At 42.2% G+C, this 12,960-nt stretch overlaps 1 protein-coding gene and 1 pseudogene across 2 annotated transcripts in view; both read right to left on the reverse strand.

Moving 5' to 3' along the window:
• Positions 1-12,960, reverse strand: part of MEI1 (meiotic double-stranded break formation protein 1) — a 79,569-nt gene that overhangs the window by 20,978 nt on the left and 45,631 nt on the right. For both annotated transcript variants that reach the window (XM_040490693.1, XM_040490692.1), the window contains 2 exons: positions 6,374-6,649; positions 240-405 (listed from right to left, as the gene is read on the reverse strand). In XM_040490693.1, coding sequence (XP_040346627.1) covers positions 240-405; positions 6,374-6,649 — 442 coding nt within the window. The remainder of the gene's footprint in view (positions 1-239; positions 406-6,373; positions 6,650-12,960) is intronic.
• LOC121040975 (chromobox protein homolog 3-like) lies at positions 9,743-11,633 on the reverse strand (annotated as a pseudogene).

The raw sequence follows: 12,960 nt of genomic DNA on the forward strand, positions 1-12,960 counted from the left end.
ACACACACACACACACACACACACACACACACACACACACACACACACCAAATATGTTGAGCGCTCACTCTCTGATGAGAGGAAGGAGATAAAGTTTAGCTTGATTCCACACTGGCCTGACTTCTCTTTTTCAGAGAAAATTCTGATTCTGTCTCCTGGAGCAGACCTCATCAGGGCAGAGATGCCCACTCCTAACCAAGCTTCAGGTCAAAAAATGCCCCCCACAGCTGCAGACTGACCTCCTGAGGGAGAGGCCCCATGTTCCACCAGTAGATGCTGTAGGATCAGCAGGAAGTGGCCTCGGATGAGACCACCCACTTGGACATCCTCATTCCTCCTCAAAAAGTTCCTTAGGACAATCAGTACTTTGCGGGCTGTGTCCACTGGGCTGGAATAGATGAGATCCTAGGCAGGAGAGAAGGAATCCAGAGCTCAGAGGACATCACAGTTGGGGACAGGCAGACAGTTGAGAAGACAGGGGCTGAGGAAGGACCCAGGATGGTAGTGTCACAAAACCTGGGGAAGGAAGTATTTACTTACTTGGCACCTATTATGTACCAATCTGTTGAATAGGTCCATCCTAAATAGGAAGAAACAGAGACTCAGAGAAATTACTGGATGTGCCAAAGGTCACATAAGCCAGTAAATGGCATAGCTAAGATTTAATCTCCTACCTCCAAGCCCAAAGCTCTTTCTACTTTCCAGGAACCCTGTCTCTGACACATTTAAGTTTTAGGGTCAAGAAGAGGTTACTTCAGTACAGAGGATGTGAAGGAGGAAAAGAGAGTTGGGGATGGAGATGTCACAGGGCAGGGAAAGGATGGGTTAGGACAGATTCGGGATACAGGAAGGGAAGCGAGGACCAGGTCAGGCCCCTTCTCTGCCATGGCATCTGGCTATATTTCTGCCGCAAGCTATAAAGGCCTTGGGTTCAGAAGGTGGGAAAGGACATTGCTTTTTATTTGCTTTCAGAGTTATTTTATTTTATTTTTTATTTATTTTTTTAATTTTTTTTTCAACGTTTATTTATTTTTGGGACAGAGAGAGACAGAGCATGAACGGGGGAGGGGCAGAGAGAGAGGGAGACACAGAATTGGAAACAGGCTCCAGGCTCTGAGCCATCAGCCCAGAGCCTGACGTGGGGCTCGAACTCACGGACCGCGAGATCGTGACCTGGCTGAAGTCGGACGCTTAACCGACTGCGCCACCCAGGCGCCCCAACTTTCAGAGTTATTTTAATGAGTATATGATAAAGACAAAGCCAGTCAGAAGCCACACCAGAGACTACTCTACTGATAGCTCCTGGCACCTACCAGCTCAAACAAGCCAATTCCTTTGGACAGGCTAACATGCTGGGTGCTATGAATCCAGCGTCACACACAGACTCTCTTTCTCGGGAGGACAGCTGACACACAGAGAGACATGGCTACAGGGCACCCAGCCAGACAAGTCCAGATGTGCTAATCACTGGGTGGCACATGGGCATCTAGGCTTGGCTCTTCACAAACTTCCACAGCTGCCAGAGAAACAACTATAAATCAACAATTGCTCAATTAGGGATTGATAATGTCAGGTACTGTGATGTGTTAAAACTGTAGCTGTATGTTTATTTATATATTATCTGTATCTTCATAATAACTCTTCCAAGTAGGTGTTAACCTAATTTTTCAAGTGAGGGAACAGGCATATTACATAGTTTGCCTATTAAGACAGCAGTGGCTCTATAAAGTCTACTATACTCTGAGTTAATGAAGAACAGGGATGAGGTTGGCTTCATCTTTGTCACCTTGTAGGGACTCAGAAAACATCTCTGGAAGGAGAGGATCACAGCATAGGAGGGCAAGAAGGAATCTCAATTCATTTATATCAACCCATTTTTACAGGGCATGAGGCTGAAGCCCAGAGTGGGTGTGATTTGCCCAACGTCACAGGGACCAAGGCCAAACCTGATCCTGGTCCTGGTCCTGCTCCTCCCCCAGCACATGGCTGCCTAATAGAGAGTTGGTCCCTCAGAACCCTGAGTTAAAATGTTAAAGTCCAAAAGGAAGAGGGCTACTCGGCCTCCAGTGGCTGTGGAGAATGCCAGGGGAAGGGGTGCGCCCCACTGTGGGGGTCAGTGGGAAGGCTCTGGGTGGAACATGGCCCACTCTGCAGTCTCTCCTCCCAGAGATGTCCAGATTTTTCTGGAGCTGGATCAACCAGGGTGAGGTGGCCAAGGAGGGAACAAACAGAGCTTCTGTGATATCACTGTTTTTCACATTTAAACAACCTACATGAAAGACCACCCATTGATAAGAGTGGCAATTAGCAGCTTTGTTTTCAGCTGCTAATTACCCATATCAAAACCAGAAATTGGTACCAACAACATATTTTTAGACTCTTTTTCCCTCCTGTGGCTAGAAGCTGGGAAGAAATGGTAAGAATTATATATATAAACAGATAGCAAAGTTGTTCCTTGCTATTCTTTTTCACCACTGATGTTTCTAGGATCCAATTTAGTGAAAAACTCATTAACTTTAGGTTCCATAGTCATGACCCTTACTAGTTATATGACCTTGAGCAATTCAATAAGCTGCTCTAGATTAACATTCTCTCTCTGATTCAGAGTAAGTCAATGATCAGGGAATCATAGGCTACTGTGTACAGGATAGCAAGAGTGCCTTTACATATTCTTTCCACATATTATTCCTATATATCCACATGTTATCTCCATTAAAAAAATTTTTTATTATGTATATATATTTACTTTTTGAGAGAGAGAGCGCAAGTTGGGGAGGGGCAGAGAGAGAGGGAGAGAAATCCCAAACAGGCTCCATGCTGTCAGCACATAGCCTAATGTGGGGCTCAAACTCAAGAACTGTGAGATCATCCCCTGAGCTGAAACCAAGCCAGACATTTAACCAACTGAGCTCCCCAGGTGCCCCCACATGTTATCTCCATTTTACATATGAGGAAACTGAAGCTCAGAAAAGCTTTCACCTTCCTGGATCTGTATGTATCATCCAGCCCTAAGGGATAGATCTTTCCTGTTGAGCTCTAGGCCTGGTGAAGCACAAGGCTCCTCTCTGCCCAGGAAGGTGGGGTGGTGAGGGTGGTTCACATTCAAGGACAAGAACTAGGCACAACAACAAAGGATGGGGCACCTGCTCCAGCTTGCCTGAGACAGCATCTCTCTAAGGATTTGGCCTCTTGAGATTCGTTTTCTTTTAAGCTTGCTTCCTTTAAGTACTTATGTTTCTTGAAGCTAGTGGGCTAGGATAGTCTTCAACTAGGGAGGGTCTTCACCCTAGAAAGACTCACACTGAGAAAAAACTTGGGTGAGGAAGATAATGAGCTCCATTTTAGACAGAAATGTCAAATAGATGCTTAACTTTATGGGTCTGGAGCTCAGGAGAGAGGTCACAGATGGAGGCAGAGATTTGAGTCATCAGCATATAGTAGGAGGCCATGTGAATTATTGGCACAGCCCAGGAAGATGACACTGAGTAAAAAGGAAGCTGAGGACAAAGCCATGAGGAACATCAATTTTCAAAGACTAGCCAGAGAGAAAGCAACAAAAGAGACTGGGAGAAGCACCAAGAGAGGTAGGAGAAAAATTAAGAGAGCTAGTATTTCCAAAACCAAGCGTATGTCGATAAAAAGGAAGTGGACAACCATCAAATAATAACAGGTCATGTAAGAGGAGAACCAAAAAGTCCACTGTAATTAGCCACAAGAATATTGTTGACGATCCTGGTAAGAGTGGTTTCAAGTAGCAATGGGGGCAGAAGTCAGAAGACGGAGGAATAAGTGAGGGTGACAATTTTGCAAGCAGAAAACTACTTCTAGGAGTGGGCCGTAAAAGGAAAAACATGAATATGAAAAGGGTTGGGAGGGCAGGGACCAGTGAGAGCAACCAGGAGTAAGTCTAGAGGGGCTTAGACTCTCCTACCACTCCTACAGCCCATTGTCCTGATCTGAGATTTTTTCTAGCCTCACCATTCTTTGATTCTCTCCTTCCAATGATGCTTTGGAAGTCCCTGTAAGGTGAGAGAATGAAACAAGCATCTGTGGTTTCCTCAAGGGCAAGGACCAACTGTATCGGAATTATCTTTGTATCCCCAATGCCTTCACCAGCACGTGACTGCCTAATAAGTACCAATGTATGTATGATAAAAATGTATGATAAAAGAAATGTGTTTAAATGTATGATAAAAGAAAAAGTGAACAACTAAACTCAAGACCTCTAAAATTCTGCTCCTCCCTATCCTTCTCCAGCCTCAACTCCTGTGACATACCGTCCATTCTCCGAAACCACACCAGACCACTCACCACTGGCCCTGAATTACAGTAAGCACGTCCGTGCTGCTGGGCTGGCCTGGCAGGGTGGTCCCTCAGCACTCTCTCTTGTCAAATCCTTTGCAGATCAGCATTTATGACACCTTTCTGCCCTCCCTACAAGCTAGCACTCTGCCTGACCTTTACTGCCATAGCGTTAGAACAGGTATTAGTGGTCTGTTGTGTCTGATTCTCTCCCTGGTCTGTGCAGCAGGCACTAGGTCCGGTTCTTCCCTGTATCCCCACTGCTTAGATAAACAGCTCCCCCTTTAGTTGGAACACTGGATCAGGGTTGTTTTCTCTTGTTCTGAGAGTCTGCTCAGTTTACTCGAAGAACATCAGATAGGGAGTCGAAATCCAGGTTTCAATCTCAACTCTTGTGAACTACGGCAAATCTCTCTAAATCTTTTTTTCATTTATTTAAAAAGAAAAAAAATAAGATACCATAAACATCTTTCTCAGAAGAGTTGCTTTTTTGAGAGAGAGAGAGAGAGACTGACTTAGATCTGTCCAGACCCTTAATTCAATGGGTCAGCAAATATTTATAAATACCTAGTCTATGTGAGAAACCGACCCTGAATGCTTCATCTCACAAAGAAAACCCAGTATCTTAGCTCTGTCCATTACTACTTTCCCTGGAACGCCTCTTGCTTTCCTCCCCTATGAACTGATGCTTTATTTTTAACCCATTCTTTCTCCTTTCTTCTTCCTCCAAGGAAAAATTTCAGCCACAGCATGAATGCAGCCCCTATCAAGCCAACACATGTGATCTCACAAGATGACAGATCTGAGGGATGGAAGGTGAAGGTGCAACTCCGAGTGGGGAGTGTGTGCATGCGTGCGTGTGTGAATACGGACAGATGTACGTATCTAAGTGAGGTGTACAACATGAAGGTGCTATTTCCACCACAGTCACCCCAATAAAGTCAATCCAATAAAAAAACACTCCAATAAATCATGTTTGTTGATTACAAACATCAAAGGAATCCCCACTCTTCCCTAACGGGCTGTGTCAGTCTTCCTGGACTAGGAAAAGGTAAGTAGGTGAGCTGAAATTGAAGGCAGTGGTTTATTTTTTTTTTTTTCAACGTTTATTTATTTTTGGGACAGAGAGAGACAGAGCATGAACGGGGGAGGGGCAGAGAGAGAGGGAGACACAGAATCGGAAACAGGCTCCAAGCCATCAGCCCAGAGCCTGACGCGGGGCTCAAACTCACGGACCGCGAGATCGTGACCTGGCTGAAGTCGGACGCTTAACCGACTGCGCCACCCAGGCGCCCCGTAGGCAGTGGTTTTAAATGAAGTGTCTCCTATGCTGCCGTGCTATAGTCAGTTTTGGACCTGCCACTAGAAATCACTAAGTACAAAGTGGTGCAAATGATTTTCTTTTTTAAATAAATAATAAATTACAGCAGTTACCTCTATAATAATGTCACTCCCAATAATTTATTTTCCAATGTGCTTTCTTGAGCGAAAGAAGAATAGAGGGAGCTAAAGCTAGTGTATTAGAAACTGCAGAAGACAGACAGCTGACTTATCTGATATACCTGATAGGAATTATAGGGATGTCTTAATTCATGAAAAAGCACTAGAGTTTCTCACAATTCTGGGTTTGCCCAAGGGAGTGTGTTGCACATGTAACATTATCCTGTGAATTATGGCAAAAAAGAGGCCATGTCCCTCTATAATCAAACATCTCCATCTACATGCCCCAAGGGTATCCTTTGACATTAAGTCCTTGTTAGCACAATCTGTTTGAGAGAAGACAGAGAGGTGAGAGGGAATGGTGACTGAAGTCAGCATTTCATAGATCTGTCCCCTGAAGAGTAAAGAGGGACATGTCTCTCAATGAGCAAACCTTGATCAGACTTAGAAAGGGTACGGATTTAAAGAAATCAGGCACCTGCCAGCAAAAGAATCTCCCACTCCCATGGAAACACCCATAAATCCAGAGACAGGTAGAAGCATGCAGCTGCCTCCTGACTTCAGTAAACCAACTGCCAGAAAGAAAGGGCCCACCATCTCTGAAAGCAGAAAGGAGCAAATGGTCACATACTAGCAAAATAAGCAGGATGCTGGGGCTGCTTCTGAGCATGTAGAACAGGGCTGCTAAGCTGGCAGGAAGTGGGGACTGCCCAGCAGAGGAGACATCATCCAGCTCCTCATAGCTGCTCTCTTCCCAGGAGAACCAAAGTTCCAGGACACGGTGCCCAAATCTACTCATCAGCTCTGGATACAACAGGAAAAACCTGAGCAGGAGGGGATGGTGGATATAAACCAGGTGCAGGTCCGGGATGCCCTCTAAAAATTTTCTGATGGCACTGACCACAGCCTGGAGACAAAGAAAGAAAGAATGAAAGAAAGGGACTAAATAAATCTTGCAGAGGACTCAATACAGCCCAACAAACATAGCCAAGACATCACTGGGAAAAATGTACTTGGCATCTCAGTACTCCAGTACATCTTCATTGGCTCACACCAGGGCTCTCCGGCGAGAAGAAAGCCCACAGTGCTTACTTTGTAACAGTGGTTTCTCAACTGAGAGTGATTTTGTTTTCCAGGACAGTTTTGGAAATGTCTACAGACTTTTTTTTTTATTTTCTTGACTTAGGGAGTGTTACTGGCATCTAGTAGGAGAGAGCAAGGATGCCGCTAAATATCCTACAATGTACAGGACAACCTCCCACAGAAAAGAATTATGGTATGCAAAGTGTTAACAGTACTGTGGCTGAGAAACCCAGCTCTATAATGATACCATGGTGTGCTGTAATTATCAGCAGACGTGTCTACCTCCCACACGAAACTTGAGCTGCTTGGGGAAACAGACTGATGCAGATTAATCTGTGCACCTGTCATAGGACCTGGCACCGAGGGGCCAAGGGGCATGTGTGTTGAATCATTTATTAACCCTCAAAAACCTCTCTTCCCATTGCACACATAATGAAATTCAATCCTTAATATGTTATTCTAAGAGTTTTATAGTTTATAGTGTGGGCTGTTTCACTTAGCTCTTTCATCTATTTTGAATTAATGTTTGTGTATACTACGAGCTAAGGGTCCAACTTCATTCTTCTGCATGTGGATATGCAGTTGTCCTAGTACTATTTGTTAAAAAGACTGTTCTTTCTCCCTTTGAGTTGTCTTGGCATCCTTATCAAAAAAATATGGGTTTATTTTTGGACTGTCAATTCTATTTCATTGATTACATGCCTATCCTTATGTCAGAAACACAGTCTTGATTACTCTAGTTTTCTATTTTTTCTTTTTTCAAAGCAGGTTCAGTGCAGGGCTTGAACTCACAACCCGGGGATCAAGACTTGAGCTGAGATCAAGAGTCGGATGCTTAACTGACTGAGCCACACAGGCGCCCCTCTAGCTTTTTCTTTAAAGGAATATAAAACCATTTATTGACCACCGTTTACCAGTATTTACAATAAAGTAAACAATATGCAATTGGATAACATTCTCATTACTACAAAGTTATTGCTTTTCCTGGCTTCTGCTGATCTAGTAAGCCAAATATTGAGAAGACTGAGCCTACATGTAAGGAATGAGTTAGGAGAAAGAAAAAACACGCAGGTCAAGAATTTAGATCACAGAAGTTTGTTCACCCATTTATTTCAGCAGGTCCTAAATTGCCAACATCTCTAACCACCTGATTATGATCAAGTTTCCATGAACAAAGTCTTAGACATTCCATGAACCATGACCTTTTTTGTCAATACAGCACAGGATTTCAACTTCTTGAAAAGTAATGGCTCACTAGAAGGAGGCATTTTTTTTTAATTTTGCAAAATGTTTATTTATTTTTGAGAGACAGAGAGAGAGAGAGACAGAGCATGAGTGGGGGAGAGAGGGAGACACAGAATCTGAAGCAGGAGAGAGAGGGAGACACAGAATCTGAAGCAGGCTCCAGACTCCACACTGTCAGCACAGAGTCCAACATGAGGCTCGAACCCACAAACCGCGAGATCATGACCTGGGCTGAAGTCAGATGTTTAACCAACTGAGCCATCCAGGTGCCCCTAGAAGGAACCTTTAAATGTCCATTTAACCAAGTTTTGCTTAACTAATTAAAACACACCAGGACTTGTCTAGTTTTCTCATTTGGGTGGGGAGGTTGTTGGTAGTGATAAAATTTTCCTTTTCTTTCCTTCCTTTACTTTGCAAATAAACTTGCATTTATATAACTATAGATATGGCTACTTTTTTATTTTGCTTTATTTATTTAAGTAATCTCTACATCCCATGTGGGGTTCAAACTCACAACCCTGATATCAAGAGTCATGTGTTCTTCCACTGGGCCAGCCAGGCACCCCAGATATGGCTGCTTTTAAATTGTCCAATTTAAATTGTTTACATTATATTTAAACGGTCCAATTAATTACAAAATTTGAAAGGTTAAGGTTTTAGAGAAATTTTCAATTTTTTAAAAAATGTATTTATTTTTGAAAAAGAAAGAGAGACAGAGTACAAGCAGGGGAGGGGCAGAGAGAGAGAGGGAGACACAGAATCTGAAGCAGGCTCAAGGCTCCAAGGTGTCAGCACAATTGGGGCTTGAACTCAAGAACCATGAGATCATGACCTGAGCCAAAGTCTGACTCCCAAACTACTGAGCCACCCAGGCACTCCAGGAAAAATTTCAATTTAACTTTAAGTGACTTATTTCTTTCACTGAAAATGATGACATTCCAGAAACATAGTTATGAAATGCTATTTTTGTTTTGGTAAATGTTAAAAAAAAATGAATGAATGAAAGAAAGAGAAGAAAATCATTTACGTATGTGTTTTTATGTATACACACAAAAAACCCCAACCAAAAAAAAAAAAAACAAAAAACAAAAAAAAAAACCTCTGAATTGTCCCTAGTCATATGAGAGTTAAACACAAATTCTAATTGAGTAACCACCATGAAGATTTCCCCCAACATTTAGAAAAAGTATTATTTCTTCAAAAAATTTTAAAGTTTGTTTTTGAGAGAGAGAGACAGAATGTGAGTGAGGAAGGGGCAGAGAGAGAGGGAGACACAGAATCCAAAGCAGGCTCCAGGTTCTGAGCTGTCAGCACAGAGCCCAACGTGGGGCTTGAACCCATAAGCCATGATATCATGACCTGAGATGAAGCTGGACGCTTAACTGACTGAGCCACCCAGAAACCCCTAGAAAAAGTATTCTTGAATGCAGGGGAATAATATACCATGGTCTCAAATATACTTTTCTGCTAAAGGAAGTAACCACAGAAAGCTTTTATTTGTTCAAAGCAACCAGTACTATACATGCAAAGAACCCCAACAACTCCCCCAATACTACTTCAAAACAAACACACCAGACTGGATTTTCATTAGAATGTTATTTCTTCACACTAATAAATCTAAGAACCAAGGCCTAGATTCTATATACATATATACAAAAAGCGACATAAACAATTACTGAGCTTCAGCTTCTGGACAAGAATTCTAGGTTACTCTCTCTTCATAAAAAGCAATCACAATTTGAGAACATTTCACATTTGCCTGTTTTGCCAGCACGGAGTCTGCCTATCTTTCCATTTCACAAGAAAACGTGAATTCTCCACTGCTGTCTGTGGCACCAATTCTTCGTTCAGGATCAAGACCTCCTGGCAAAGCCTCTTGGTCTATTCGCAGCATCTCTTTTCTTCTCTGAGTTGCTACCATCACATCCACTGTCAGATACAGATTTTCTTTTTGTAGCATCTTTTTCTTTACCAGCCTTTTGAGAACTAAGAACTGCTTCAATTAACTCTGGAGAGTCTAAATTTTCTTCAGGTTCCCAAGTATCGTCAACATCTGCGAACCCCTTCCACCTCAGGAAATACTCCACCTTCCCATTCACTACATGTTGCTCCTGTACTCTTTCCACAATAAATTCTTCAGGCTCTGCCTCTTCTACTTTTTTACTCTTTCCATTCTGTTTCTTTACCTTTTTTTTTTTTTTCAACGTAGGCCATTTTCTATTGCAGACTTGAAGACTTGTTATTCATCGCCTCCAAGCTGCACCCAGTCCCGGGTCTACAGCGTCTCCTTTGATTGCTCTAGTTTTGTAGGAAGTTTGAAATCCAGAAGTGTGAACCCTCCACCTTTAGTCTTTTTCAAGATGTTTTTGGTTATTTTGGGTCCCTTGAATTTCCATATGAATTTTAGGGTTAGCCTGTCCATTTCACCAAGAAGGAAGGGAGGGAGAGAGGGAAGCAGAGGCAACTGGATTTTGATTGGGATTGTATTGAAACTACAGATCAACTTGGGGAGTACTGTCATTTGAACACTATTAAGTCTTCTTATTTCCCCAGTTTTATTGAGATATACTGCCACATAACATTGTGTACGTTTACACTATACGACATAATGATTAGATACGTGTATATATTGTGAAATGATCACCATAAGTTTGGCTAACCTCCGTCACCTCACATAGTTATAAAATCTTTTTCACTGGGATTAGAATTTTTAAGCTCTACTCTTCTAGCAACTTCCAAATATACAAAACAGAACTGTCAGCTGTAGTCAGTATGTTGTACATTACATCCCAGAAGTTTTTTATCTTCTATTTGTTAAGTCTTCTGATTCATGAACATGGGATGTCTTTTTTTTTTTATGTTTATTTATTTTGAGAGAGAGAGATAGAGAACTACTGGGACAGGGACAGAGAAAGAGGGAGACAGAATCCCAAGTCGACTCCGTGTTGTGAGCACAGAGCCCAGAGTGGGGCTCGAACTCACAAACCATGAGATCAGAACCTGAGCTGAAATCAAGAGGCAGACGCTCAACCAACTGAGCCACCCAGGTGCCCCACGGGATGTCTTTCTAATTACTTAGGTCTTCTTTAATTTCTTTCAATGAGGCTTTATAACATTCAGTGATCAGAAGTGTACTTCTTTTGCTAAATGTATTCCAATGTATTTTATTTATTGATGCTATTGTAAATGGAATTGTTTTCTTAATTTCGTTTTTTAGCATGTCATTAAAGACTTGAGTCTACCTTTCCAGCTTCTCTCCACTCTCTCTTAAATGACTTAGTGAAGGCATGCTAAACTAGACTTTCTTCCTTGAAGGGACAGACTGGGAAACTTCCCATTTCTGTATCTTAATTCTCTCAATAAAGCCTCTCCTGATGCCATAATCCAATACAATCTCTTTCTCTGTGTGTTTTTATAGCTCTTGACCAGTCCTCCAGCTCCAGGAGAGCACTTGTTGCTGTTAGTGCCTACCTGGAGAGGATCTTTTTGTCTCTCCTGCCAAACTGGTGCTTCCTGAAGGAGGGATGTGTTTGATTCACTCCAATCCTGACAGGAGCCCCCATGGCACCTGACACATATCAAGTGGTCAAGCCACATTGGGGAGTTATTATTTAATGAGTATGGAGTTTCAGCTTTACAGAATGAAAGAGTTCTGGACATGATTGATGGTAGTAGTTGTACATCAATGCCAGTGTACTTAATGCCACTGAACTGTACACTAAAAATTGTTGAGATGATAGATTTTGTTTGTGTATTTTACCACAATAAAAAACCCTAATACATAAAAATAGAAGAACAGAATTGAGTTTAAAAACCAAGCTGTGATTATATGTTGCCATTTAGATATTTATATAAAATTTTTAAACATGCAAAACAATGTCATACATCATTTATGGGTTCACACCTAAGAGGCAAAACCTGGAGTTCCATGAGCTACTAAGTTTCCACACCACCACTGGTAGATGTGAAGAGAGACACCCCCTCCCCCCAACAAATCTAATATTACTACCAGTATTAATCTTGAAGCCATCAGGGCTATTCCCATCGTGTCCTTTTCTCCTGTTTACATTAGTCACCTCAGGAAGCCCAGAATTTCCAGATCATCTTATATGGCTCAAAACATTCCCTTTTCTGTTCCCATCTCTCACTCTTTCCCAGCTCCCAAAACCTTTCCACAGTGTCCTCTAGAACTCACAGTTATCAGCAAATTCCTTGTCCTGTGCCTCTTCCTTGAATATTCCCATCACCTTGTTGTTTTGATCCTCATCCAAAAACCTGCCTTGCCTACAATCTTTCAAGTTGAAGCTATTTTTGTTCCCATCTCCCTAGTTCCAAAATCATGGCCTCTAAATTCTCTTTCTGCCTTCTAATCTCCTCCATTTGCCTCAGCCATTCATCCCCATGGTCATGCCCCTAGGCCTTGTCATTACCAAGAACTGTACGCTCCTCAATAATCCCAACTCAAGCATCCCACTTTACCACCACCACCCCTGTCTTTCCAGCTCACATCCTCTTCAATATAGCAATTCTTTGAACCCCATCAGAAACAAAATCTTAGGAAACATCCTTTTATTCTCTCTTATTCTTACACCTCACACTGATCCATCGATCAAGAAATTCTATTGGCTCCTGTTTCAAAATATTCAGAAGCTGCTGCTTCTCCTCTACTATCTCTTGTCTACATTATTGCTGTAACCTCCTAACTAGTTTCTGCACTTCTACCTTGTACCCTTTTGGTCTATCGTCCAGAGTCACCCCTTTTAATTCAGCCATGAACCAAACCATGGGACTATATGAGATCACCAAAGAAACAAATTTAGAGAGAAAAGCAAAGCTATCAAAGACTGAGCCCTGGGGCACTACAACACTTAGAAATCAGGGACATAAAGA

This window comes from Herpailurus yagouaroundi, unplaced genomic scaffold, assembly GCF_014898765.1.
Source record: "Herpailurus yagouaroundi ecotype Mexico unplaced genomic scaffold, PumYag 182, whole genome shotgun sequence".
In the NCBI taxonomy this organism is placed as follows: domain Eukaryota; kingdom Metazoa; phylum Chordata; class Mammalia; order Carnivora; family Felidae; genus Herpailurus; species Herpailurus yagouaroundi.